Source organism: Panthera uncia, chromosome E1 (assembly GCF_023721935.1).
Source record: "Panthera uncia isolate 11264 chromosome E1, Puncia_PCG_1.0, whole genome shotgun sequence".
NCBI classification, from domain to species: Eukaryota; Metazoa; Chordata; class Mammalia; order Carnivora; family Felidae; genus Panthera; species Panthera uncia.
In genome coordinates this window covers 20,046,463-20,074,273 of record NC_064814.1, presented here as the reverse complement: position 1 = coordinate 20,074,273, position 27,811 = coordinate 20,046,463, and the positions used below count along the sequence as shown (strand labels likewise).

Here is a 27,811-nt window from a genome sequence, read left to right as displayed (position 1 = left end):
AGCCCAAGCGGGCTCCACGCTGTCAGCACAGAGCCCGATGTGGGGCTCAGACCCACGAACCGTGAGATCATGCGAAACCAAGAGTCAGACGCCTACCCGACTGAGCCCCCCAGGCACCCCCAATAGGTCCATACTTTAAACTCAAGTGGGCAAGCCTGAGCTTCCTAGTACTTTTCCTTCTGGAAGTTTCCTGCACATGTGATGAGCTCTTTTTTCTTTTCTCCCCCTCCCCTTAATTGCTGCCATTAGCTTGCTTAGCTCAGGAACAACAGAAGAAAACAAAGAAAATGACCTCAGACCTCCATTACCTCAGTCTTATGCAGCGACCGTGGCCAGACCAAGCACGTCTTCTGCCTCTACCGTGCCAGGTGAGTGGCCGTGGGGGCCTGGCTGGGGGGCCCGTTTCTGACGGCAGCTCTTCTGTCTTCATGGTCACCTGTGAACAGAGCACTCTTCCCGAACCACTTCTTTCCCCCCAGGTGCGGCCCTGAGAATAGCCTTTAAACCCAGGTCCCTAAACCTGACAGGCACGGCCCAAAATGGCTGTCTCCCTCACACGTAGAGTCGAGGCTTCGCCTCTTTGAGAATTGCAAACAGGTGGAAAGTTGGAGGGGCCCGGGGTGGAAGGGTGGGCGAGGTCAGCCCATCCGGGGGCTTCGAGACCCTAAGTGGTGGGGATTCTGACTCACCGGAAGCAGTCTCTCCATTTGAAAGGCAAAGGTGGCCTCCATGGTTTCCCTGGAGGCCCTGTCCCGGGGTTAGAGCATCACAACAGGCCGGGGGGCTTCCCTCATGTCTCATTCTCGCTTTCCAGGTTATTCTGAGGACGGCGGGGCCCTCCGAGGAGAGGTTATTCCTGAACACGAGTTTGCGACGGGACCAGTATGCCTTGACGACGAGAATGAATTTCCCCCTGTGAGCAGTAGGAATCCCTAAAAGAGCGGCCCAGTCTGTGTGCTGGGAGGGAAACCTTCCCCTCGCGCACGAGGCGAGGTCACTTTCCCGGTGGTCTAGTCCTGTAACAGCTAACCTCCTCGCTCCCGTTCAGAAAGCCACAGACGGCGTGCCGTGCCGTGTGCTTCAGACCCTGTAGACTGGCCACCAGGTGTCGGGCTGAACACGGCAGCATTAGAATAACACCGGATACTAATCGGGGGGGGGGGGGGGGGGGTCTCGGCGGCCTCACTACGTCCGGAGGCCTGGAACCCTTAACTTGGCTTCGTTAGCACTATCTCTGCTGCTCGCGAGGCAGGAATTCACGCCTGCATCAACTCCTGTTTTCCTGAGGCTCCTAAGGATGTGTCTGTGGAATCCTGCCACCTTTTTGCTAACGACGATGCTCTAACGGGGCTGGGCCACTGCTCTCTGCAAGCCAGCCAGACCCTCACCCTCCTCCGGCTCGGGTGAGGCGGACCCCAGGCTCCCAGCAGCCGTGTGGAGGGTGGGAGCCCCCGGGGGAGAGCTCCCCTGCATTTCCCTGCACCCTGCTTCAGCTGTTCCGGTAGCGAGAGCCCTCAGGGCTGCCTGGGTGCAGAGCTTGGCTTTTTCTAGCGTCCCTGTCCGGAGCGAGAGGATTCTCTCCCTGGGTGGCCGCCAGGGTCTTAGCTTCTGAGGCCTCAAGCTTCCATTGAGAGCAACGCACGGAGAGCGCACTTGTGAGCTGCGGTTAGCGAATGGCACAGAGGGCGAACCTGAACTCCTTTAGAGATGGGAGCGGTGCGCGGGCCAGGACTTAAGAGAGTCAACTGAGTGACCCCCGCTGGGGCCAGAGAGCAGCAGCCACTTGGGCTTTGCCTCAGAGCCCGTTAGGTCTTAGTGTAGAATGTTTGCTCCTGATCCTTTCATGTCCGTGGAAGTTCCATCTGCAAAAGGATGGGGTGCAAGTCTAGCTTCTTTCTTATATAAACCTTGGGACAATCTGATAAGCCCAGTCAGCTTAAAAAAAAAAAAAAAAAGACTGTTTTGGGTCCCTCTTTGCATCATTAGAGGGCTGGCTTTGTGCTTTCCCATAAAGGCTTTACAGATTGCAGCTTGAAATCTACGTTCCGGGCTTTGAATCGGCAGATTGCCAAACACAATGCCAACAAGTAGTTTATATGTTAAGCGTGGAGAGCGGTGGTTCTTAAAAATACCAATTCTAAGGATAAAAACAACTGTTGGCTTCCTGCCTCCTGATAAACCAGTGGTTTTGCCTTTGGGTTCTCATGCCCGAACTAGCCATAAAGGGAGTTCTTCTGCCCCCCCTCCCCCGCCTCCCCAAAGGCTGGTGGTCATTTCCCTGCAGCTGTATCTTCTAGGAACCAGAATAGATCAGATGCCGTAGGAATAGATGTGTCCCACTGTGTCCAGGTTTGGAGCACTCCCTCATTAGGTTCCATTTCAGTGGTTTTGGTGAAAGTCTGTGACTGCTCGAAAAGATTATTAGATTATTAATTAGTAATCAAAGTGAACCCTACAAGCTCTTGTACTTACAGAATTGGGGTACTGCAGATCTTGGCATGGAGGAGATGGGCCCCTGCCAAAGAAAGCCTGCATGAAATAATAGGTACACTGTGCAGATCATTTGCCTCGAGCTTTAAAAAAAAAAGAGAGATGCTTAAAAACGAGTGCTTAGAACCTATCAAGAGGCCTGTTCACCTAAACACTGCCAGGAAGCTGGCTATGAGCCGGCTGTCCCGTCTCCCTCTTAAGGATCCGATGAGTGAAACCTGGTTTAAATTGCATCCGGGATTTTTATTTATACTCGAGGAAGGCTTCCTGCCAGGGAGACCACTGATCACTGAATGAGGCCCCTGTTAGACCCTAGAGCTGGTGGTAGGGGTCAAGAAGCCTACCAGACCCCAGGCCTGCCCTCCAGCCTAGAGGCAGACGGGGAGGAGAGGGCCATGCTTCCGAGAGCTCCTGACATCGTAGCAGACGGCCTTCTCCACCTCACTGCACCGCACGGAGACCAGGGGCGTGAGTGCCACTGGGATGTCCTCTTGACACGGACCACCTCACGCCCTCATTGGCAACGATGTCCCACTGGAGAGGAGATCCTGGGCGACTCCCCTCTCTGCCTTTATTCTGTATCTTGTCCAGATTTCGCATCTCTACCCACGTCCCTTAAAAACTTCCAGGATTGTGAAAGGATCTTGGAGTCTCCGTTTGGTTAAAATCACTTCTCTTTCAGTTAACTAAGAACATGGGCTTGCCCAGATAATCTCGTGCGGCCCTCCCTGGGCCTTTGCCTTCGGAACACAGGTCATCTCGAGTGGGTCTTTTTTGTTTGCTAAGTATACTCGCACTTCCCTGGATATGATCGCTCTTATCTCCTTGGGACTTACTTCGCTCCATAAACAATGAAAGGAAAGAGAATTGATCGTTTCTGGTACCTTAGAAAGACGCTGTATTCAGGAAGATAAGCAGCTTTTGTCTCAGCAATACACCAACCTTTACAAGTCTGCATATTTTCCGACACTAGTCTGCTCTTGTAAGAGTAAGCAAATTGGGACCAAGGGTATTTACTGACTTTAGTAGTGACTTAACAGTCTGTGTTTACAAGTAAGATGAGCCTTTTAAAAAAACATGCAATACCCATATAAACATACACACACGTATTTTAGACGTAGTCAGTTTTTTTTGAAACCGTGCCATACTCGTCTATACCGAAGTAAGATGGGTGGACTTTCTGTGGCCGTGAGTGAGGGTCAGTCCGTGGATCCGCAGCGCCCAGCCCCCCCCCTGCTGACCCCGCGTGGGCACAGATCTGTTGATAACCCAGCCTGCCTACCAGTCTCTTCCCGGAAAGAGTTAAGGCCGTTCTGTTTTGATTTTGGTAGATAATCTTGTGCCGTGGAAGTCAGAAGGGCAAAACGAAGCAGTCATGATGAGAAGCGCACCTCAGAAAGCAGGACACCCCCTGTCAGGTGGTTGTGGAGAAAACAAGGAAGGTGGAAGAATGGAGTACAGTTGTGTGCGCAGAAAGGGGGGCAGGAATCCCAGGTGCCGCCTGCTTAAGCCACGGGACGCGGTCCACTGCTCACCAAACTCTCCTCCGCCCCGGTTGCCAGCAGGCACGGGAGAGACTATATGAAATCTGTTACAGCCATCGCGTCGATGCCCACTAACCACGTTGGTCTATAGCCGGAACTTTATATGAACGAGGGCATCCTTTTTAAACATATGCCATGTAAAAATGTACGTAGAGGAAAACCTCTTTGAATTGTATTTCTTGTATATGACATATAGAGAGACTGCTTTTAGCCGGGCAAAGTATTTTTGCAGTGATTGGAATGAATCATTTATTACCTTGGAGTCCCATTTAGGACACTTATAATAAAATCATGGCAATGTGTTTTTGAGGTTTTAGACGTTCATTTCTTCCTGGTTTTAGGAGGCAGAAGGAATGCTTACAATCTTTAAAATACCATCATTTGATCTTTAAGGGGGAACGAGAGGAGACAGGGAGTGCCACGGATTTCTCCGTGGGCTCGCCTGCCCTGAGACCCGGAAACGTCTAGCTTTGTCTAGTCTGCACCTGTGCTACTCGGGGCATTTCCCCCAGGAGCTGCCCGGAAATGGAGCGTCTCGGGCAACTACTGAGCCAGAATCTGCACTCTCGAGGGATCCCAGGTGACACGTATGCGTATTAAAGATGGAAAAGTGCTGCCCTAGATCCCAGCTGGCATGAATCTATGCTAAAACGACCGGCAAAACTGGGTGCATGGAAAGGAAAGGAAACTAAAGTGCATCCAGTGCCTGTTCCGCGTCACATGATGTGGCAGTCATTTGCATATAGTGCCTCCTTGGTCCTCAGAATGAGCTCGAAAGCTGTGGGTTCAGTGACGGGGCCTGAACCCGGCCTGACTCCAAAGCCTGTGTGCCTTTCCCTACGGCTCGGCACAGCCGTCCCCACCCCCCTCCCAAGGCGGCATGCAGGGAGGACAGTGGGGGGGAAGTGGGTCAGGAGGTGTGACAGCGGCAGGCCTTTCGGTGGGGATCACAGCAGGGGGTCACCGAAGGATCCCGCGTGTAATCCGCCCTGGACGTCTTGTCACCAGCAATGTCCACAAGCACGTCCGCCAGGACCTGTCTGACCTCGGGCAGGACGCGCTCGTACTCAGCACCACCTTCTTCTAGAGGCTCGGCTTCCGCAACATCCTCTTCCAGGTTAAAAATGAGGGGAGGCTCGTGAAGCCGCGGGGGCCCGACCTTCCCGTCACAGGCTTTGGCTCCGCCTAGAGAGGGGGTGACAGCAAACACCCCCATCAAACCCAGCTTTGGCCCCGTGCTGGAAAGAGGAGAAGGTGATGGATTATAAATCCAGGCAAACAGAGCGGGACTCGTATGTTCGAATGACTGTTCTCCCCGTCAAAGAAAGCGCCTTGGGGTTCCGGCTGCTCATCCCAGGGATGCTCCTGCCTTCCAGAATGATCCGGAACTTCTCCCGGACTTGCCTTCAGGGCCCGCACAGCAGCCAATCGAGTATCTCCCGTCTCCACCCTTGGCGAGTAAATTCGATTTTTTCTTTTTTTTTTTTTTTTTTTTCCTCGAAAATTCATTTCTGGAATACCAGAGATACTCAGTTTGGTGGACTGGGCGGGAAGGCAAGGTGAGTAATTTCACTTTGGGTTGTAGTTGAGGTTCTTGTTGAAATCAGAATCTGGCTGTCGAGGCAGCCTCAGGAGAGCAGGAACAAAAATGGAGAGCGGCATCCTTAGCTGTCACGACTCAGGCTCTTTTCCTTATCCATACAAAAAGTAGTTCAGGCATCTGATAGAAATCAATGTAATGCAACTGAGTCAACAAAAGGAGTCAAGGCAAAGGACGGCCATCAGAAATACAGGAAACCCCGGGGTGCCGGGGTTGGTCAGTCGGTTAAGCGTCTGACTTCGCTCAGGTCATGATCTCGCAGTTCATGAGTTCGAGCCCGGTGTCGGGCTCTGTGCTCACAGCTCAGAGCCTGGAACCTGCTTCACATTCTGTGTCACCCCGTCTCTTGGCCCCTCCCCTGCTCATACTCTCTCTCTCTCATACACAAAAATAAATAGTTAAAAATATCTTTTTTAAGAAATATAGGAATTCCTGAACACCTACTTTGCCCCCGAGCTTCTTAGCAGCCAAACCAGAAGGTGGAAGCTTATCAACTGCTCCTTCTCACTGAGGTGTGAGAGAAATTTCTCCAGTGGTTCCTCTTACAGGGAGAGAAGAATGGGCAAGTCGCACAGCCCTTCATTAATGGTTTTCCTCTCGTGGTTGACATTTGGGTTGGCCAGCGGAAAGTTGAGAGTCACTGTCTTTGCCTAGAATTTGGCTTTTCTTCATTGCCAGTCAAAGGCACGGGACATGAGGTTTGCAGTCAGTCGAGCAAGGGTTTGGATGGACTCCTTATAAAAATTAAAGATTTCCACTTCACAGAATAATGAAATAGCTTGCATAGGACCCCACGTGGGTCACAATTACAAATTCTAGGCAACAAATTTAGGGGAAAAAAACCCCAACAATTGAAGGCACCAGAAAATCACGGAGGCAGGCAGAAACAAAATAATTTGATCATTGAAAGGCAGAGGTCACCATGGGTTGGGTCTGTGTTCAAGAGTTTCATTCCCCTGGGGACACCGCCCAGTCTGTGCAGCTGGGGCCCAAGAACACTATCCTCTCTTTGGCTTGGGGCATCGGGGGAATATCAAGGTATTAGAGCTCAGGACTCCCACAACGGAAGAAAATCGATGGGTGAAATCTGGGAAGGAGGGAGCCAGAAGGGGGGGACGCCTCAAAATCTGTGAAGAAACCTCCTCCAAATCTTTCTCTAATCTAATGTAGTAGGTAGAGGTCAATACAGCTCATTTATCCAAAAGCAGCTTTAAGTAACCAGGATGCAGACTTTCCAAAGAGGAAGGGAAGGGAGGGATCAGAACATGTCACACTCTCCACCCCCGGCCCCCAGCTGTTGACATGTCTGTCGTCCTCATCCTCGTGCTAACTCTGCCGGGACTCTGGTGACTCCTCAGAAGAGGCCTCCCCTGGGCATCCTAATTCTTGTCTGATTGTGATGGTTTTAAACGGTCCGATTACTTCATAGTAACATTTAGGATTCCAGCACTGTGGTCCCAAGGGCTTTTTTGGCAGGGTCTTGACTTCTGAAATTAACTCAGCCTGGAGAAGCCATACCTCTGAGATAATGTAATGTAAGGACTGTAATCTAGAAATTTTCCATCCGAAAGCATAACAAATATCTGACTGGTTTGCATTTTAGGTTTTGGAGAATCAAAAGAGTCTTGTGGCATTTTTAATATCCCTCAAGTTCTGAACTCGAACTTGTGTTTTTATGGCACATTTTCTTCAGGATCACGTATTTATACTCGGGGAAAATAATTTCTGTTCTTTATTATATAATGCTTTGGAACACTCTCACATTAAATAACTGAATCAAATTGAAATCCACACCAGGTCTCGGGTCTGGTTTTGTTTTGTTTATGTTTTTGTTTGTTCGTTTTTCATTCACTCGGAGAAAAATTTTAGGGTTCCTGCGGGACACGAGAAACTGTGCTCAGCACTTAAAGACAACAAAAATAAAAGATCTTACAAAGCTCTGGGTTCAGAGAGCTCAAAACTAGTAAGGGAGGGGCGCCTGGGTGGCTCAGTCAGTTAAGTGGCCGACTTCGGCTCAGGTTATGATCTCACGGTTCTTGAGTTCGAGCCCCGAGTCGGGCTCTGCGCTGACAGCTCGGAGCCCGGAGCCTGCTTCGGATTCTGTGTCTCCCTCTCTCTCTGCCCCTGCCCCACTCGTGCTCTGTCTCTCTCTCTCTCAAAACTGAATAAACGTTCAAAAAAAATTAAAAAGAAAAAAACTAGTAGGGAAAATAAAACATGTACCCCAATGGCTGGCATATAGGGCAGAACGTGATCATTACCAGAGTTTCTCCAGATCGTACCCAGCTGAGAAGATGAGAGGGAGTTTTATGACCGAGATACTAGGATTTGATGTGAGGCCCTAAACGCTGAAAGAGATCTTGAGAGAAGGCCAAGGAAGAAGGTGGTTGCTCCTGGAGAACCGACACCAGAAAAGTCGAGCGACCCGGTATGGAAGGAGCCTGAATTCTGTTCGCAGCCAGAAGCCCCTGGGAAGATTTTGAGAACCATCCTGACCCAGCATCACATTTCTAAAATATACATTTAAGACAGTCACCGAGCGAATCAAGAAGCAGAGAGACTTCTGTCGGTTTGCTAACTAGACCTCTAGAGTCTATTCTCTGAAACAGTCTATTGTCTAGTAAATTACACCTTAAAATATCTCCAAGCTTCCATTTAACATTCTGCCAAACTGGCATTTAAAGCCTAACAGTGGAGTGAGAGTCCTTCTTGTGAGTGTGCGGACTAGCTCTGAGCTTGCTAGAAATTCGGGCGCAGAGTACAAAGACCTCGTTTTCGTATTTGTGGGTGCAGAGGGCCTGTCCTGGGGTGGTGGGGGGGGGGGGGCGGAGGGGGGTGCTGAGGGCTCCCTGAGGGAGGGCAGCCCACACTCATCCCTGGAGGCCTGAGGGTGGATCCAGGTGGGTGCCCCCGACTCACCGGTGACATAGAAGGCCTTGTGTTGTTCCAGGCGGACGGTCTGAAGGGCTCCATACTCTCCAGCCGCCCCACTGTTGGGGTGAAACAGCACCTGAGAGAGAGCAGCAGAGAGAGCTTCCTAACCCGTCAGCCATGCCCCCCATGCTTCCTGGAAGGCATTCCTTTCTCTGTCACGGTGGCCGGTCCATCCCACCCACCACGGCCCCAAACACTGACAGACACAGGCCTGTAGTCCACACCGGCCAATGCTGGGGGGGGGGGGGGGGGGGGGGGGAGGGAGGGCAGGAAATAGCTCCTTGGCAAGTTAATTAATCAGAATGGGCTGCAACTCTGGTCAGACTCCTAGGCCCCCGGTACCAGCTGCAGAATTCGCAGGGTCCGGTGCAAAATGAAAGAGAGAAACCTCGTTCGAAATCGAACAATTTCAAGGCAGCACAGTACGTGTTCTCTAAACCAGGCGCAGGACCATCCTGAGGGCGGGGCCGCAGGTGGCTGTGTCCCACCCTTCAGGTTCAAGATGGGGCCTGGGAATCTGCACGGCTTACAGACAGTCCCAGGGATTCTGACGCGGGCGCTCCTTGGAAACACGGCTTCTTGGCATCCAGTTAATGTTCTAACTCTCCCTCAAGCAAGGCTGGCATGTCCTTGAGAGGACAGCTCGGCGCGATTTCTGCAGAACTGGGCACAGCCTAACCTCCGAACACAGATGTCCTCACTCCCTGACTCAATCCTGCCCTCCTCGGACTGAGGAAATCCCCCGTCATCGGGCCATCGATGAAAGAATCGCCCTACAGAATGGAAACACCGAATTCAGGCGTGCCAAGGGCAGGATTCGGTAGAAAATAAACAACCAGTGTCCTTGGTGGGTTGGTGGGTTGGTGCTGGATGCGTGAGACCGCCCTGGTATGAATCATGACCAATATATATCACTGCAAAGACGCTTATGTGATTCAAAGTTTCCATGGGGCTATTAAAAAAAAAGAGCGAGAAACATCTGTTGGAGCAGTAAACAGCTGTCCCCCCAAGTTTTTCCGGGCTCTCAGAGGATGCCACCGAGGGCGGGGTCCCTCCCGCACCTGCAGCTTCCGTGCTGGGCTCTCGTGACAGTCCCTGCAAGGTCCCCAGCCAGCATGATGACAGCAGGCTCCTTCCAAACAGGAAAAGAAGTCGTAACTCAAAACTCACTCCTCTGCCCGCCCAGCAGGAAGCCAAGCCTCTCACTGCGGGAGGCCACTGGGTTTCCTTCTGGCGGAGGCGGAAAGTGGGGGGACTTGGAAAACCTACTGTCCGCCCATCAAGGAGGTCCTCAGACCTCCGGAAGATGGGAGTCGCGGTCCGCTGGTTCAAATCGTTGACAGTATTTGGGTCTCGGTGACAGACACTCCAGAAGGGTGGGCTGCTACGTCCAGGATATTTGTGCAGCGTTACCAGAGGCAACTTCCAAAATCCAAGAGGAAGAGGAAGCAAAACTTCCGGATGGCTCCCTCTCAGAAACAGGAGGGCGTGGGTTTTGTTGTGCAGACTGGCCACGGCGTTGTTTACACCCACATAGGAAGAAGGTTGGCAAACTGATACATGAATCACAGCCTAAGACAGGTCCTCTCCAGGGTGGGTCCCCACTTCAAAGATAACTTTTATCTTCTGCAGACATGTTGCACCTTCTTGGTTGCCTTTCTTACCTGTTTGCTTTGTTTCATTCTGTTTTGTTGTTTGAAGCAGGTGAGCGGCTCCCTTAGGCCCCAGAGGCTGGTGCTTATGTGGTAACGCTCCCCCCCCCCCGACACACCCACAAAAGGAAGGCTCCCCAATCCCATCAGGTGGGGCTGCAAAGCCAGCTCCAAAAGGGGGCAGCCACTCCGGATGGGGATGGCGTCTTTCACCACTAGGGGCCTCCCTAAGAGAAGTATCGGATGGAGCTCCAGAGACAAGCCCCGGCTCAGGTCTCCCCGGTGTATGGCCTCCAGGGAGGTGCCACGCATTTTCTGACCCACAGCAGCCCCAGACCAGTCTGGACTGGCAGGTGAAGAGCCATTAAAGACGCCTTCTTCTTTGTGGGCAATTTTTGGCCTCGGCGGTTGGCAACCGGGGCGGAGGTACGACTTGACCGGTGGAAACGTGACGAACTCCAGCTTCCACCAGGGAGTCAGGCAAGCACGAAGCAGGATCTCTGAGGCGCCCTCCCCCGCCTTGCGGTTGCCCTCGGTGCCCAGACCCGGGCCCATCAAGATGAGAAGCAGAAGGCTCAGCAGGATGCAAGAGCGGGCAGCCTGGCGGCCTCTGTTGCACATTTTCAACACCACCCCACGTCCCACCCGTCCTCGAAGCGGGTAGTGAAAAGACCGCACAGTAGGAAAACTGCAGACCCATTACTTGCCCTTAAACCTGTCCGCGCGGGGCCCGGGGGCGTGCGAGGTGGGGGGGTGCCAAGGAGCTACGCCTTAGCCTTAGGTGGCTTCAGCTCTTTACCCCGGCGGTTACTTCATTTGCAAAATAGGGAAGGACCGAATGGCTGAGCTGTATTTGCATATTGTTTTGAGATGAGCATCTGAGGAGTTACTCTGAGCTTCTTGAAACTGGAATGGTTTTCTAAACTAAGCCGTTAGAATCCTTGCACGCCCAGAACACACCTGAGTGTGAACACAACCAAATTGTGTTTAGTAAAAACTACACGCGGTGGCGCCTGGGTGGCTCCGTCAGTTAAGCCTCTGACTCCGGCTCAGGTCGTGATCTCACGGGTCCGTGGGTTCGAGCCCCGCGTCGGGCTCTGTGCTGACAGCTCGGAGCCTGGAGCCTGCTTCCGATTCTGTGTCCCCCCTCTCTCTCTGCCCCTCCCTGACTTGTGCCGTCTCTCTCTTTCTCTCTCTCAATGATAAATAAACATTAAGAAAACATTGTTTTAATAGAAAATAATAAAAATTAAAAAAAAAAATCACACGCGGAGACCTGTATGTGTGCTCACTCTACCTCCCGGCCTCCGACCTCCCCTCTGTTCAGCAAATTCTGGACGCTTTACTCTAGTCTTTTCAGCAGGTGAGCAGAAAAGACCAACAATTCAGGGCCAACAATTACCTGGGTTGCCCTCAAACTCCAAACAATCTTATCTACAGCATCTTCACGCCCTCTGCAGGGAATCCAGAGCTCTGGGAGGCTGGGTGTAGCCTGCAGGTGCCAGCACCCCAGGGCCTTTGCTCTAGAAGATACTATCAGCAGCTTCCTGCAAGCAGTAAGTGGTGGCTGTTTCCTTCTGGGCCCTGCGGTGTGGTCAGGGAGCAAGCCAGCCCCCACTCCAGCCGCCTTACCACACATCATCTGTCCCCACGAAAACCCCAACCAGTGTTAGGGCCTGCCTCTACTCCCCCTGCCAGGACCAACCCTGTCGGACACTAGGCCAGTAACTGTTAGGCCCTGAGCATGACTCTGCAGAAGAAAGGGCTGCAACTAGAGAGAGGGACCGCTCTCCCCTCTGACAGCGGAAGTGAGCGCGAAGGTTCTGGCTTCCACAGGCAGGAGCGGCCGCGTCAAGGAGCCCGGAGTCCTTGAAGCACTTCCTGGTGACCCCAATGATTCTATTAGTAGCCGTGGTGATAAACACTCAGGAGCACCTCTCCACTGACGTCTTCGATAACCCCCCGGGGTCACACACTGCGAACGTCCAGTCCGGAGGCGGAAACCATCTTCCTGCTCTTTGCAGCTCCCCAGCGGTGGGGCTCAGCCTGGAAGCCTGCGCAGCTCTAGAAGGTTGGGTGTCCCGGGAGAAGCAGTACTTGCTCAGAGGGCATTTCAGGCAGCGTCAGACAACCCCCAGAAACTGCAGGAACGCTCTCGGAAGCACGGATGGCCCCCTCGGGGCTCCGTGGCGGGGGCCGCGTCACAAACCACCGGGCCACATCCGAGCAGCGCGTTTGAGTCACTTCCATGTGAACCTCGGGTGAAGACACAAATAGACCCTTTGATGTGTGGGTCCCTAACTCAGAAGCCATGTGCTCACCGGGCCTCACAGAGGGGCTTGGGGTTCCCTCCTCCCACTTCCTCTTCCTTTTGGTGAAAGGAAAACACACGGAAATGACATGGAAAGGCCGTCGGGGCCGGCACTTCCTGGCTGTCACCGCCGACGAATGCCTCAGTGCACATGAAGAGGGAACCCTGGGGTGCTGGGGAGCAGAACCCCAAAGCTGGAGCAGGGGCTGTAGGGCCACAGGCCGGGCCTTCCAGGAGCCAGGGGGAACGTTCATTCATTCCTTCGTCAAATGCACATTTACTGCCGGCTGGGTGCTGGCCCAGTTAGGTGCACTGAGAATTCTGGGGGAGATCCCTGCCTTCGGGAAGTTCCATTCTAGTAGGGGAGTCCCACAATACCCAAGTCACTCTGCTAGTCAGCCACCCCGTCCAACAAAAATGTGCCAGGGGCCTACGATGTGTCAGACAAATCATTGCGGAAAAAAATCGTATGTTACGGGCAAGAAGCACCTCTATACACACCCACTCTAAGCCAGACTGTCCAATGTAAGTCTGGATTGACAAGCTGGATTGATCACAGGGGAAGAGGGGGAGAGGGGTGGAAAGAGAGCTTTGTCTCAAAGGATTAATCCGTCGGGGGTTCTTAAGCTAGATCGGGAGGGGCCGCTGGCATGCACGTTCCCAGGATGGTTCTCTTCGCACAAAGGTGGCCCCGGATGAGAAGCAGCAGCCCAAGCCCCTGTAGAGCCGGTGGGGGGCGCACACCTCCTCCACTTACCCGGTGCCCAGTCTGCGACCAGCCAAAAAGCACGGAAGAGGCATCCAAGCCGTCAAAGTGCCGGTCTTGGGGTAGGCTGGCCCCCGCCAGGGCCACCACAGTGGGGAAGATGTCCAGCACACTGCAGGAAGAACAAGACGGCGTTGGCCCCAGCTACTCCCGGACTCTCTCCCTGGCCCATGCTGTGGTCAAGGCCCACCCAAACCAGCCCAGACTGAGCACCGACATCCTCCCATATGGTCCGCCTCCTCTGCCTGCCGGTCCTTCCTTCGGGTCCCACCTGGATTTCTGCTCCTCCAAAAGGCAGAATGGCACTGTGGTTTAGCACCCAGGCTCTGTGGCCAAGTGTTACCGGGTCTCAAAATCCCAGAGTTATACCTACCTGTCTTCTCAATGCCTCCATTTTCCATTCTCTAAAATGGGCATGATCATTATAGTGCCCACCTCACAGGGTATCACGTGGATGAAACACATAGATGAGACGTGTAGAAGAAGATGGTATTTGTGTCATCGTTATTCACAAGGGCTACCCTACGGATCTAAGAACCAAGAGGCACTACCTGTCACCAGCTAGGCCACAGCCACTGGCTGAGAGGGAACCATGTGTAACAGGTATCTGCTAGAGAAATGTTCACGGCATTATTCCTGCTCTGGGTCTCTGTGTCACAAATATTCAGTCTTTGTTTAAAATGCCATGGTGGGGCACCTGGGTGGCTCAGCCGGTTGATCATCCGACTTTGGTTCAGGTCATGATCTCACGGCTTGTGAGTTCGAGCCCCGCGTCGGGCTCTGTGCTGACAGCTCAGAGCCTGGAGCCTGCGTCGGATTCTGTGTCTCCCGCTCTCTCTGCCCCTCCCCCACTCATGCTCTGTCTCTCAAAAATAAATATTAGAAAAAAAAATTAGCATGCCATGGTGGGGCACCTGGGTGACTCAGTCAGTTGAGCGTCCGACTTCGGCTCAGGTCATGATCTCGTGGTTTGTGGGTTCGAGCCCCGCGTCGGGTTCTGTGCTGACAGCCCAGAGCCTGGAGCCTGAGTCGGATTCTGTGTCTCCCGCTCTCTCTGCCCCTCCTATGCTCACGTTCTGTCTCTCTCTCTCTCTCAAGAATAACTAAATGTTTAGGGGCACCTGAGTGGCTCAGTCGGTTAAGCGGCCGACTTCGGCTCAGGTCATGATCTCACAGTCCGTGAGTTTGAGCCCCGCGTCAGGCTCTGTGCTGACAGCTCAGAGCCTGGAGCCTGCTTCGGATTCTGTGTCTCCCTCTCTCTGACCCTCCCCTGTTCATGCTCTGTCTCTCTCTGTCTCAAAAATAAATAAACGTTAAAAAAAAAAAAATTAAAAAAAAAATAACTAAACGTTAAAAAAAAAAATTAAGGGGCGCTTAGGTAGCTCAGTCGGTTGACGGTCCGACTTCGGTTCGGGTCATGATCTCACAGTTTATAGGTTCAAGCCCCTCAAGGCGCTCTGTGCTGACAGCTCACAGCCTGAGGCTGTTTCTCCCTCTCTCTGCCCCTTCCCTGCTCACACTCTGTCTCTCTCTTTCTCAAAAATAAATATAAAAAACAATTTTTTTTTAATTAAAATGCCATGGTATGTGAAACGTTCCACCCCCTTTATTTCAGTGATTTCTTTCCCATTACAAAATAGTAATAAATGTTTACGGTGGGGGAAAAAAATAGAACACCCAGAAATATAAAAGAGAGAACAACGCAGAAATCGTCCATCACCCAAAGGCAGCCACTGTTACCATTTTGGTGGGTTTTGTTAATGTGAGTTTTTAAGTCACGTGGTGCAACTTGACTCTATTATGGGGCACATCGCCCACCAGCCTGCTGTGTTTCATCAGAAAAAAACTCTCCAGCATAAACAAATGGACCGTCCTTTCAACAAAGCTGTTTATCTGAGGGCCAGGCCAACTGAGTCAGCGGGATGTGATGCAGTCAGGCGGGCAGGCCAAGGTGAGGAGTACTCCCCCAGATAGAGGCCCTGGTTCGCCTGAGGCTGGGCACAGCACCAAACTTCAGGCACGCTCTGAGGGAGGCCTCAGGGGCCACCTGCCCCACTGCCACCACCCTGAGGTCCGGGAACAAGCCTCTCTGCCCGCCCAAGAGGGGCTGCAGAAGGGGCTCGCCATGAGGCTCCGCCTAGAATCCCAGACAGAATCTCTCCCCGGACGATGGCACGGACTGTTTCTGGTTTGCCTTCTGTGTTCACGATCCACACAGCTAGTGGCTTATCTCTCGAGATACGTGTCCCAGGGGCTGGGCATCCCACACAGGCAAAGCCAAGGAGTGCACAGTAAGCATGGCCAGAGTACGGCACAGTCCAGAAACCTGTCCGGAGTCCAAGGATCCTGCTACAGACCGGGCAGTGCAGAGCAACGCAGTCCGAAAAGGGGGCGGCGGCTGGGGCCGTTTGTTTGAGCTTTCTCGAAGCTGCACCCCTAAAGGACACCGGCATCGCAGATGGGTCACCAGCGAGCAGGAAACACAGGATCTGTGTCAGGCTGGAATGGACGGCATGCTTTCTCTTTCCATCTTCGGTTTTCTCCCCTGTATCATGAGGCTTCACATTCTAATGAAATAAAGCACTAATGTCTCATGTTCAGGGAACCCTAACGTCTCAGAATTCATTCGTCAGGATCCTCAGAGGGACTTCATCTGCCCAGAGCACAGAGAAAACCTTTGGCCCACGAGAAAATCTCCAACATCTCCGATGACTGGCCAATCCAGAATTACTGCCAAGCTCAGGCCGTTCCAAAGTCTTTCCTTCTGTAATGGAGGAAGCCGAGCCCCCGAGGTCAGGCCCAGAGGAGGGCACACACAGTCCCCATACCATCCCGGGGCTGGGCCCGCAGACTCAGCTTGAGCTTAGAGACAACATTGGTCCTAGGGAGGCCACCAAAGGGACCCCAGCTGCTCCAAACCTCAAACCCCACCTAAGAAACTGGTCCTGACAGTCTTTGAAACCTTCAAGAAAGAGACCAAAAAAAAAAAAAAAAAAAAAAAAAATCTACATTTCCAAGTTTCTGTGGCTGGTGATACTTGGGATGGGGGCTTTGGGCAGGACCACGTTTTGACTTTTGTGGGATATATGGGAACTTGGGCCTTCGTGGGCCCCTGCTTCCGTACGAAATACTAAAAATTATATTTCACATCTGTATTGACAGAAAGATGCATATATAAATAATATATATTAAACCATTGTCTTCAACTGAAAAGTTCTTTTTTTCCCTCCTTCCGATTTTAGAAGAAATTAAAAATCTCACGTGTCCCGGGGCGCCTGGGTGGCTCAGCTGGTTGAGCTGGTTGAGCCTGGGTGGCTCAGCTGGTCTTACTCTGGCTCAGGTCATGATCTCATGGTTCGTGAGTTCAAGCCCCGCGTGGGGCTCTGTGCTGACAGCATGGAGCCCGCTTTGGAACATCTGTCTCCCTCTTTCTCTGCCCCTCCTCAGCTTGTGCTCTCTTTCTCTCTCTCTCAAAATAAATAAATATTAAAAAAAAAAAAAAATCTCCTGGGCCCGGCCCTCCACCTCCCTGGCCTAAGAGACAGTCGGCCTTGGCTTCTGGAGGGAGGAAAACCCCACTTCACTGGGGTTATGAGAAGTGACACAAAAGGCTGCCATCAGAGTGGGCCAGGGGACACCTTTGCCGGTTGCCCATGTGAAAATAGTTTCTTCTTTTCTTAACATGGCTTCAGCCAGCCCACGGCACCGAAGGTTGTTCAGAGGAAGTGTGCGTATTTGTGTCCCCATGCAAGGTGTCACCCCAGGGACCCGGGCGTGGAGAGCAGGCCGTGGGGAGGAGGGTGCAGGAGAGCCCGGCTGGAGCAGAAGGGCTGCTGGGAGCTTGCTTGGGCCCAACAGCCCAGGCTCGGGACGCCTGCGGATGGGAACCCAGGCGCTGTGCTGGGCTGTCCTGGGGGGAGAGCATCCCGGGGCAGAGGGAAGGGCTGGGAAGGGAGGTGTTTCCTGGAAGCTGGGGACATTATAGCTGGGAAAAGGCGGTGTGATCTGAGGGCGGGAAGCGGGAAGTGGCAAGGAGGTTGCCAAGGAAAGGATTGGGGGTGCGTGGGCCCGGACACAGAGGGAGGGGAGAACAGAACTTCCTCCGGATCAAGAGCAAAGGCGGGGGAGGGGCAGTGCCTTTTTAGCGCTTAGTTGTAAGTTTCTTCCTGTTGTAATTCCCTCTTGTGACCCCAGGGAAAACTCAGTACCCACCCCTTCCTGGCCTAAGCCCCTCTGCGAAGCGTTGAGGGGCTGCAGCTTCCCCCAGACCCCCGACTCCGGTCCTTCTCAGAGGCCAGTATAAGAACCCAAGAGCACTGTTTTCAGGGGACACAGGGGTCCCGGAGCATCAGAAGAGCCCGACACAAAGCACGCATATCCTTTCCATAGCAGAGCATAGCTGGGAGCGGGAGGGGAGAGGGGTCCACACAAGACCCCTCCCTCTCTCCCCCTACACTGCCCACCGCTGGATGCAGGAAAGAGTGGGAGACTTGGAAAGGAGATGCGTGGCTAGATCTTGCTCTCGCGGTGACACCGAACCACAGGGCACTGATGTGAACATGGCCTTCTTGTAACTTCCACTTCCGAGACGTGTGCCTCAAGACGGTACAGAGGCAGGTGAATCAGCCCTCCACACAACCGGCTGCGTTTCAGGCATCTGAAGAGAGCCGCCCGGCCCCCCCACCCCCCGGGGACCCTCCGGTCTCCAGGCTAAACGGAACCTTTAGCTGTTTTCCCAAATGAGATGTGGCCATCTCGTGTTGCCTCAGTGATCGCAGGAGAGGTTCTCTGCTCTGAATAGAGACGGTGGCCTCCCAGCTCAGAGATGCAGAGCATAACCTTCACGTCTTTGTATACGGCTATGAGACATCACATCAAAGCTGTGGCTCTCAGGGGTGCTGGGCTGGCTCAGTCGGTAAAGCATCCGACTTCGGCTCAGGTCACAATCTCGCGGTCTGTGAGTCCCAGCCCCGCGTCGGGCTCTACTCTGACAGCCTCAGAGCCTGGAGCCTGCTTTGGATTCGGTGTCTCCCCCTCTCTCTGCCCCTCCCCCACTTGCACTCTGTCTCGCAAAAATAAATAAATGTTAAAAAAAAAAATTAAAAAACAAAAAAAAGCCACGGCCGTCAAGCAGCATGAGTGTGTCTTCCCAGGGCACATCTGGTCCCACCTGGAACCATTTCGGTTGCCACAGGTCAGGGTGAAGGTGCCACTGGCATTCAGTGAGTAGGGGCCAGGGATGCCATTCAATATCCTACAATGTACAGGACGGGCCCCCACAACAGAGAATGATCCTGCCCAGAACGTCAACAGTGCCAATGTGGAGCTAACCTGCATTAGAGGCTGAGGTTCAAACCACCAGGCCCTTGCGACACATGTCGCCAAAGCCCCGGCCTCCTAAGTTAGCTCCTAACCATCAGGAACTTTCTGTCTGATTTGCTCGCTACTCCATCCCCAGTCCCTAGGGCAATGCTTGACCCACAGCTGGACACAACAATAAATATTTGTGGAATAAATGAATTTCCCTCACTCTGTAATTGTGTCACTGGGCTTCGGGGTCAGGACATGTACGAGACCATTCCTTGACCTCGCTACGTTACGCGGGTGCACGCTGGAATATTAACAGTGATTATCTCTAAAAGGGAACCAAATGGAAAATGGAATTCGTGTGGACCCCTCCTCCCTCGCCACTGCCTCCCCCCCCCAACGCATTTGTCACTTTTCTGCATTCATGTGAGTACTTGTATCAACCTGTCCACTCTCTTCCCATAATTCCTCGGGGCCACCAGAATTGAGGTGTAACGTATTCTGGCCTTAGCTCTATGGCTCAGGGGACTTACCTCTGATCTGAAAGGAGATCTATGTCCCTCTGAGGAATAAAGTACTAGAATAGGGGTAAGTACTCTGGGGGAGGAGGGAGTGCCTGGTGGGGTTTCCAAGGACATGAAGTACCATTGGTTTCTTGAAAATGGATCTGAAGGCTGTTCTCCTCAGAGCCGACCCTGAAGGAGTCATGGAAAACAACAGTAGACGCCTGGTGGCCTGGCCTGACAGTAAGGACGCCCCACCCAAGTTTGCTTTAGGTGGATTTATGTGAGCAAACAGCCAGAGGGTGAATTCTATGGAGATGAACTTTCCTGCTTCAACTGAGACTACTTTAACGCCAAAAAATATCCTCCGAAGGGGCCGATGTAACGGATCAGCGCTGTCCTGGTAGAATTCCAGGAGCTCTCAAGCAAACGCGGTCTTGTACCAAGACTCACTTTCTTGGGTCACCAAATGGTTCCCTCAGTCCGTTGTCTCCTCCGGGGCCTTAGGCCACGAACGCCACGGTGCCGTGGTATCATGGCGCTGTGGTTGACCACAGGTGCAAACGCCCTTCTCGCGTGAGGAGCGTGTGCTCGGCGTGCAGGGACGGAACTTGAGAGTTTGCCGAGTTATTTGTGCGTGCGCAGCCAGCCCAGCCTGTGAACACTTGGCCTGACTGCACCAAGTCAGCCCCATAAAAAGCAGTCCATCTGGCCCTCTTCCCGGCCGGCCTGACATCACAGACTCCAGCGCTCGCTGTTGTCACACCTGCCCGCACCCCCTGATGGCACAGGGCTGACGTGGGGTCGTGGGGGCCCGCAGGCTGCCAGGGACGGTGCCTACCCACCCGCCCTGGCCGTCAGAGCTGTTAACCCCTCCTTTCCCCTGGCCTTCACGGCTGTCCCGGCTCCCCACCGGGTCTGGGGATGCGGGAAGGAGCCCAGGGAGCTTGTCTTCCTCTGAGAGGCCGTGTTCTTGAGGCCACGGCCCACTGGGCTACAGAACTGGTTCGTAAATTAGTCTCTGACCAGACCAACAGCTCTGAGCCCCTGAGCATCGCCCGGCCACGCCCCCTTGCCAGTGACTACAGAACCACAGAGAGGAAGTCCCCATCTGGATGAGCGACACGTTCCCATCACGGGTCTTGGTTACCCAGCTGCATGGATCGCTCTCGGAAGGGCCACCACAGCCTCGTGCTGTGCCCAGGAAGGGGCCTCGTGGATCTGCCTCAACAGGGAGCTAAGAGCGAGGGTGGGATCTTCGAATAGAGGGAGCAAGCTCACTGCAGAAGCTTCCTTGCCACGGGTAGGAATGTCCTCACCTAAAGGTGCATTCTTTCCTCGCCAGCCCAGTGGGGCCGCCTCCTTCTCCCTCCCCTGCAGGGTAGGCGGACACCTAGGTGCCTTTCTTGGGCCCGTGTGATTGCTGGCGATATGCTGGCTTCCCGCGGTCACCCTGAGGACACCTGCCCTACCCCCAAGGATGGAACAATTGTGGCTTACGCGGTCTATTCCCTCCCGTCTGCCGGGCCCAAGCCAAAAAAGGGACACGCTACCGCTAACCTCTCTGCTAGTAGAGCACTGATGCCAGGAGCCACCGCCATGACTCCGCATCAAAGGCCACAGAGCCCGCCCAGTCCCCTCTTGTCACCAAGATCATCCCCAGAGGATGGCTTGCAAAGAGCCACTGTGGGCCCTAACTCAGCACGTGGGATTGCCTACGGGGAGATCCGTGTGGCTACGATCAGACCTGTAGGAGGCATCTGGGAACGCCCGGCCAAGGCAGGTGGCCGATGAGGCCTCTCTTCTCCAGGTTTCTAGCCGCTGGAGCCTCGGTCCGTGGTTTTCTAGCCCCGAATCCCAACATTTCAAGGTAGTTCGGGTCTCATACCTTAACAAGGCAGTGCTGGTGACGTTGATGGGAACGGTGCCAGGCCAGTAGGCCAGAGCCGGGACCCGGTGCCCACCTTCCCACGTGGTCTGCTTGGCTGCACTTCCCCCTGTGAGACAAGGCAGGTAGTTGGTTTTCCAACTGTTCAAAAAGCACTGAGAGTTTCTGATCACTCCAGCAAAGGACTCGCTTCTTTTTTTGTTTTGTAATTTACTGTTTCAAGTTTATTTTGAGGGAGACAGCGAGCAGGGGAGGGGCAGAGAGGGAGGGAGAGAGAGAATCCCAAGCAGGCTCCACGCCGACGGCACAGAGCCTGATGCAGGGCTTGATCCCGCGAACTGCGAGATCGTGACCTGAGCCGAAACCAAGGGTCGGACGCTCAGCCTACTGAGCCACCCAGGCTCCCAGGAATGACTTCGTTTATAACCAGCTATTTTTATTCCTCTAGCCAACACCTTGCATTCCCTGATTTTATTTCACCGGATTCAACATAAGTAAATGGTTGCTTCTGTCATTCTCTGGGGAACCACGTTGCTTCATTTTCTTCATGACCCTTTTATTTTAATGTTTATTTATTTTTGAGAGAGAGAGAGCGCCCGCACGTGTGCATGAAGAGACAGAGGGAGGGGGACAGAGGATCCAAAGCAGGCTCCCCGCTGACAGCAGAGAGCCCGATGTGGGGCTCAAACCCACGAACCGTGAGATCATGACCTGAGCAAAGGCGGAAGCTTAACCGACTGAGCCACCCAGGCGCCCCCTTCACGACTTGTAATACTTCAGGCTGTCTGGTTTGTTCATGGACTTTCTGAGGGTGTATCTCCACTCCATGAGACCTTATCGGCCTTATGCACTGAAGACATAGCAGGTGTTCAACAAACAGGTCGAATAAAAATGGCTTTGTCTTCTTGCTGACCATAACGTGACCGTTTAGGATTTCAAAACACAATTATTTGGGGCACCCGGGTGACTCTTGGTCTCGGCTCAGGTCACGATCTCACAGTTCATGGGATTGAGCCCCACATGAATCACGCGAGTGTGGAGCCTGCTTGGGATTCTCTCTCTCTCCCTCTGCCCCTCTACCCTGCTCATTCTCTCTCAAAATAAATAAACATTTAAAAATATATACAATTATTTGAAAAGAGAGAAAGGCAGAAACTCCCCCAGCTGTGTGATCTGCTCAACGCCCAACAACTGATCTGGCAAAGGATTTTATTGTTGTCTTTTGGTTTGCTTTGCTGTGTTTTTCCTTGAGTGAATGAGTCGTTCCCTTGTTGTGGAGACAGCATTAGTAATAGCTCTGACCTCTTGCCTCTTGGGGGGGGATGGGTGGGGTAAGGACCATCTACGTGCAATCTATGAATTTCCACTTTGGTGATTCAAGGAATGATTTTTGTTACCACTGAGTCAAAAGTGACCACCAGTATCATGATGACCGGCGGGCTGGAGGAGATGAGGTCATGCTTTATGGAAACATCCTGAATGCATGGAGCACTGAATTATCCATGACCATCCCCACCACTCCCACACACACCCCACCCTCATCCCAGCTGAGCCAAGGATTCCACAAAGTTAGCGTGTAGAAAGCCCTTCCAAGGCAAACGCGGTATGCGGCTCACACGTACTGTGGTCATGCAACCTCCCCATGCTCGGCTGGCGTGAATATGAGAGCAGTGATGATGGGCGGGAGGGGGCTGCGAGACCCAAGTCTCTGCACTCGCGCAGCAGCGAACAGAACCTTTGATGTCCCTGGCCCAGCACCCCACACCGGAAATGCTCTGCATTCTTGGGATTTTCTCATAACCAGCTTTGGAGTCCCCCAAGTGTTGAAGTAAGAAACCAAACACGAAACAACTCACGTCTACGGGCTGTTTATGCTTAGGGGTGTGGGGCTCTCAAGACCAAGTGGGGGTCGGCAGGCTGAAGGGGAAGCTCTTCGGCCCGCCCCAAGATGTCTCGAACGCATTCTCCGCATCGGGCGCCACCTCTCCCATAAATACGGACAGAGCCCGCTCTCAATTTTTCACACACACGGAACAGAGAATCCAGAACTGCGACAAGCCTGAAACGCACTCCCACGTGGCTCTGGAATGCATAACTCATGCTGCAGTTCAAGGCCAAAGAGCAGGGAGGAAGCATCCCCGACCGACCGCACGTGCTAAGGACTCTGCAGATAATTCCACCCCCGGGAGGGGCATTTGCACGGAAGTTTGGGGGATCGGTGGGTGGAACTGTGGAGCCTGCTTATGTGCATATCCACGCCGCACGAAATTCCAACAGACTTGCTTAGCCTTTGAGGCCAGATGCTAAGGAAGAGTGAAGTGTCCAGTTCTAAGAAATAAGCCCAGAGTCCTGCGGGGCAACCAGAAAGCAGGAGCTGAGCACCTGTCCTGCGGCGGCCGCGGGCACCAGGGTTTGGTCTCCGCCTCCAGCACGTTTCCAGAAGAATACACCAGCTCCTAATTAATACATTTGCTAATTGGTCTTCACCACCAGGGGTTCTGCTTGTTGGCCACAGCCTCTTCTGTCGCTCTTTTTCAGGCTACTGGTTTTCCTGATTCGTTTTTCAGAGAAACAAATATTTCAATACGTTTGCCTTATTTCAGCAGGGGGTTCAAAGCCGGAGAAGCAGGAGAAATCCAGCCAGTCATAACAAGTGTGCCTGTCAACCGAGTGGACGGTCCCCACGTAAAGATTCAGGGGGTAAGAGAAAGAGGTTGGCTTAGAGAAGGCCCTCTGTGTGGCCACTTGAGAAGCGATCCCCCCTTCTGCGTCATCAAGAGCGGCCAGCCACTGCTGGCTGTCCCATGGCTGCTGGCTCTACGGGAAAGACACAATTACATATTCCAGCCAGGCCCGCAGACCTCCTACTCTAGCGGAATTTATCTTAAAGAAAGGAGTCCAGAGTGTGGGTAAGCAATTATAAAACATACATCCCCGCCTTGTGGAATCGTTATATTGTACACATGAAACTAATAGGACACCGTACGTTCATTATACTTCAATTAAAACTTTTTTTTTTTTTCTTAATGGGGCGCCTGGATGGCTCAGTCGGGTAAGCATCCAACTTCGGCTCAGGTCATGATCTCACGGTTCGTGGGTTCGAGCCCCGCGTCGGGCTCTGGGCTGATGGCTCAGAGCCTGGAGCCTGCTTCCGATTCTGTGTCTCCCTCTCTCTCTGCCCCTCCCCCACTCACACTCTCTCCTTCTCTCTCAAAAATAAATAAACATTAAAACATTTCTTTTCCTTAAATCCCCCTCAGCGTAGAATTGTCTTGCCCCAAATGCCAGTATCTCGTTGGCACCGCTAAGGGAACAAAGTTCAAAAGATCCCACTAGCATCCCCCATGGGTGCCCAGAGTTGTGGAGTCTGATTATGAGAAACATCTAATACCATTAGAGCTAAGGCTGAGCCCCAGGACGGCTGCCCCTGGTCCCCTAGTTCTCATCAGTGATACGTGCTCCCACTAATGGAAACCCATTTGAGTTAAACACAATAATTACAGTAATAATAATATCTCCTATTTACTGAGCACCCCCCCCCCCAAGCACCACATTAAAGTACTCCCAAGCATAAGGCTAACTGCTTCCCTGAATTATCTCATTTAATCCTAATGACAACCTTGCAAGCCAGGCACTATTATCCCCGTTTTTCAAATGAAGAAAACCAAAGCTCAGAGAGGGTAAGTAATTTGCCAAAGGTCACACAGCCAGCAAATGCCAGATCCAGGATTTGAACCCAGGTCTAACTACACAGCCAGCCCCTGGCCCATTAAACCTTCTAGGACAGTGGCCCCCTCTCATCCCTGAATGCATATTAGGATCACTAGGGGAGCTTTTAAAATATACCCAGGCCAAGGTTCCTTTCCCAGAAATTATGACTTAATTTGCCCGGGATGGGGCCTGGACATCAGTATCTTCTAAAGCTCTCCTGGTGACTTAATGGGGAGAGCACCCATCTAGGACAAGGGCAAGGAGGGCAAGGGGCGAAATCAGGAAGTGGACACAACGCGCTTCAAAATTAAATGCGGCTTCTACGCTTTTTAAGCCTCAGTTTTATATTGCCCACACCTTTTTACCTTTATGCCAGAGGATCCTAAGTGCGCACCTGTTACTTACAGTAAGCAAGAACAATAGGTAGGTCCATAAATTGAACTTCTATGCGCTATTTTTTGTTTCGAAAGCTATTTGTCGGTTTAGATAAACCTTCAAACTTTGATCAGCAGCACCGGCACCTTAAAAGTGTTGGTTACATTTGGCTTTCTGTCGATAAATGCATGTCTTATGGTCATAAGAACACACTTTAGTGCACTTGTGGTTAGTTATGACTCTAATTAAGGCAGAACCTCTTACTTAAAGCAATAAATATTTAGCCTCAGCAACCAAAATATAAACAGAACCATGATTCATGAATTTGCTTGCTCGTTCTTCCCCAGCTGCGGAAGTGAAGCGGCATATTCCATGATGCACGGAGACCGGGCAGGCCGCGCTGAGGAACAGAGGTCTTTCCCAGAAAGGACCCGCGGCCGTGCTTCCCTGAGTCCAAAGGGCAGCCTCGCAAATGACGAGTTTCGCAAGCTTGTCAGCACAACCGAACCACCAGAAGAACCCCCAGAGATTCCTAATAAGTCTAGGGTGGGCCTCTGACTCTAGGTGATTCTGATGCCAACGGTGTGAGGACCAGAGTTGGAGAAGTATTAGCAAGGTAAGTAGGAGGATGTCTTTGGAGTCAGGCAGGTGTTGTCCTACATCCGGTGCGTTCCCTTCTCCACGTGTGGCCTTGGGCAGAATTCTTTTTTTTTTAATTCTTTTTTTAACGTTTATTTATTTGTGAAGGAGAGAGAGAGAGAGAGGGACAGAGCGTGAGCGGGGGAGGGGCAGAAGAGAGGGAGAGAATCGGAAGCAGGCTCCAGGCTCCCAGCTGTCAGCACAGAGCCCGACGCGGGGCTCGAACCTACAAGCTGTGAGATCACGACCCGACCCGAAGTCGGCTGCTTAACTGACTGAGCCACCCAGGCACCCCTTCCTTTTTTTTAATGTTTATTTTTGAGAGAGAGCAGGGGAGGGGCAGAGAGAGAGGGAGAGAGAATCCCAAGCAGGTTCCACGCTGTCCGTGCAGAGCCCGATGCAGGGCTCGAACCCATGAATCATGACATTGTGACCTGAGCAGAAATCAAGAGCCGGACACTCAATCGACTGAGCCACCCAGGCGCCCCTTGGGCAGAATTCTTAGCCTCCCTCAGACTCCGTCTCCTCAGCCATAAAGGGGAAAAATGATTGTAATTATCTGATGCAGTTGTGGGAAAAGTTACGTAAGATAACGTATATAAAGTTCTGAGCAAGGTCCTTTGGCACAGCGCCCGCCGGAAGTGCCCAACCAAAGCCATCCGAAAAGGCTCAAAAAACCAAAAACAAACAACCCGAAACTACCCACGGACAGAAAACAGCAGAAGTTGCAGGCTGGCGACTCACACACTGGGTTCAGCCCTCTGACAGTGAGGTTTGGCACGAACGGTATTTTCTGAACTAATTTTGAATGTCATTAGACAGGGTCCTCTCTCCAGTTTGTGGACTCCCTAACACTGCCCGTGACTTAACAAAAACAATCGTTTCTTCTCTTAGATTACCTGCCTGGCATCTGTATTTGTGACCCGGGTAGAAGACCATGCCTGTCCTGAGGAGTGTGCATTCTATAACCTTCTAAAGAAGCAGGCTTCGTTTCTAAATATAAATACTCGTCCTTGCCAAGGAAACCCGTAGCATACTAGTTTTCTAGAAACACAGGGCAGACGGGCCTCTGTTTGGACCGAGGACTCTGGCTGGCCTGGGGTGGCCTTGAGCGTGGTGATGGGGACATTCCAAGCCGGGTGGCCAATGTCCCAGAAGGAGACACAATTTGACTTCCACTGCGCCCCCACCAGCTGGCCCTGCCCCCCCCCCCCCCCCCCGCCCCAGGGCCCACAGCCAACATCCCTTGTCCCTCTCTCCCTCACCCAGCCCCACCTCTGACCTTTCTCCACCCCACCCCCTGCCCCAAACTGCACAGAAGGCCCAGGACGCAGAGCCTGCTTCCCAGTGGGAAAGCTTACGCAACAACCTGATAGCATTAAATTACAAACAACCAAGGTCTCTTAGAAGGCTGAGGATGCCAAATTCAACAGAATGTTTCCTCATCACCAAGGGGGAGGAAGGAACAGTTCTGCTCTTCAAATAAAACAAGAAAAGATTTTCCAGACAGAGAGGAGCAGTCAGTTAGGGGACAAACAAGGTGTGAGTTCTGCCCCGGGTAGGAAAGAGGTCTGCAGTGGGGAAGGGAGGGTCAGGGGCTCTGAACCAGGACAGCACTGGGGGCCGGGCCGGCGGGGGAGGGGGGTCCGCATCAGCCAGGGGGCACGCCCCGCAGGCCCTCTTTGTTTGGGAGAAAGTAGGGGCGCTCTGCTTTGCCCCCAGCTTCCCCCAAGCCCCGGTTCAGTTTCTCCTCGCCCCTGCAGGGCGCAGGCCAAGCCCAGAGGAGCATCCTCACTCCTGCACGGGGCGAAGAGATGGCTCCAGGAGACGCTGCCTCATCCCATCAGCTGAGCAAGGCGGCTCAGCCAGGAAAGGAAAGGGAAGACAAGGAGGGGGGCCTGGGGCCCCGGGAACAGGGGAAGGCAGCGCGTGGCCTGACGTAGCGGGCTGGCTGCGGGGAGAAAGAAGTCGGGCTCTGGGTACTGTTTGTCCTACTCCGTTGCGAAAACATTGACCGCCTTCTCTCCTTCATCTGCTCTCAAGGCTGGCCCCCTTACAGTGGGGTGTGCAGGCATCCCACTGAAGAGGAAC

At 52.9% G+C, this 27,811-nt stretch overlaps 2 protein-coding genes across 4 annotated transcripts in view; one reads left to right on the top strand and one right to left on the bottom strand.

Moving 5' to 3' along the window:
• Positions 1–3,909, top strand: part of WIPI1 (WD repeat domain, phosphoinositide interacting 1) — a 30,603-nt gene extending 26,694 nt beyond the window's left edge. The window contains exons 11-13 of the mRNA XM_049636402.1: positions 250–368; positions 815–915; positions 3,822–3,909. Of these exons, the coding sequence (XP_049492359.1) occupies positions 250–368; positions 815–915; positions 3,822–3,869 (268 nt within the window). The 3' untranslated portion in view covers positions 3,870–3,909. The remainder of the gene's footprint in view (positions 1–249; positions 369–814; positions 916–3,821) is intronic.
• Positions 2,748–27,811, bottom strand: part of ARSG (arylsulfatase G) — a 68,961-nt gene continuing 43,897 nt past the window's right edge. For 2 of the 3 annotated variants that reach the window (XM_049636397.1, XM_049636398.1), the window contains 4 exons: positions 20,996–21,104; positions 13,289–13,409; positions 8,554–8,644; positions 2,748–5,219 (listed from right to left, as the gene is read on the bottom strand). In XM_049636397.1, coding sequence (XP_049492354.1) covers positions 4,945–5,219; positions 8,554–8,644; positions 13,289–13,409; positions 20,996–21,104 — 596 coding nt within the window. In that variant the 3' untranslated portion in view covers positions 2,748–4,944. The other variant, XM_049636399.1, reaches the window with a different exon arrangement.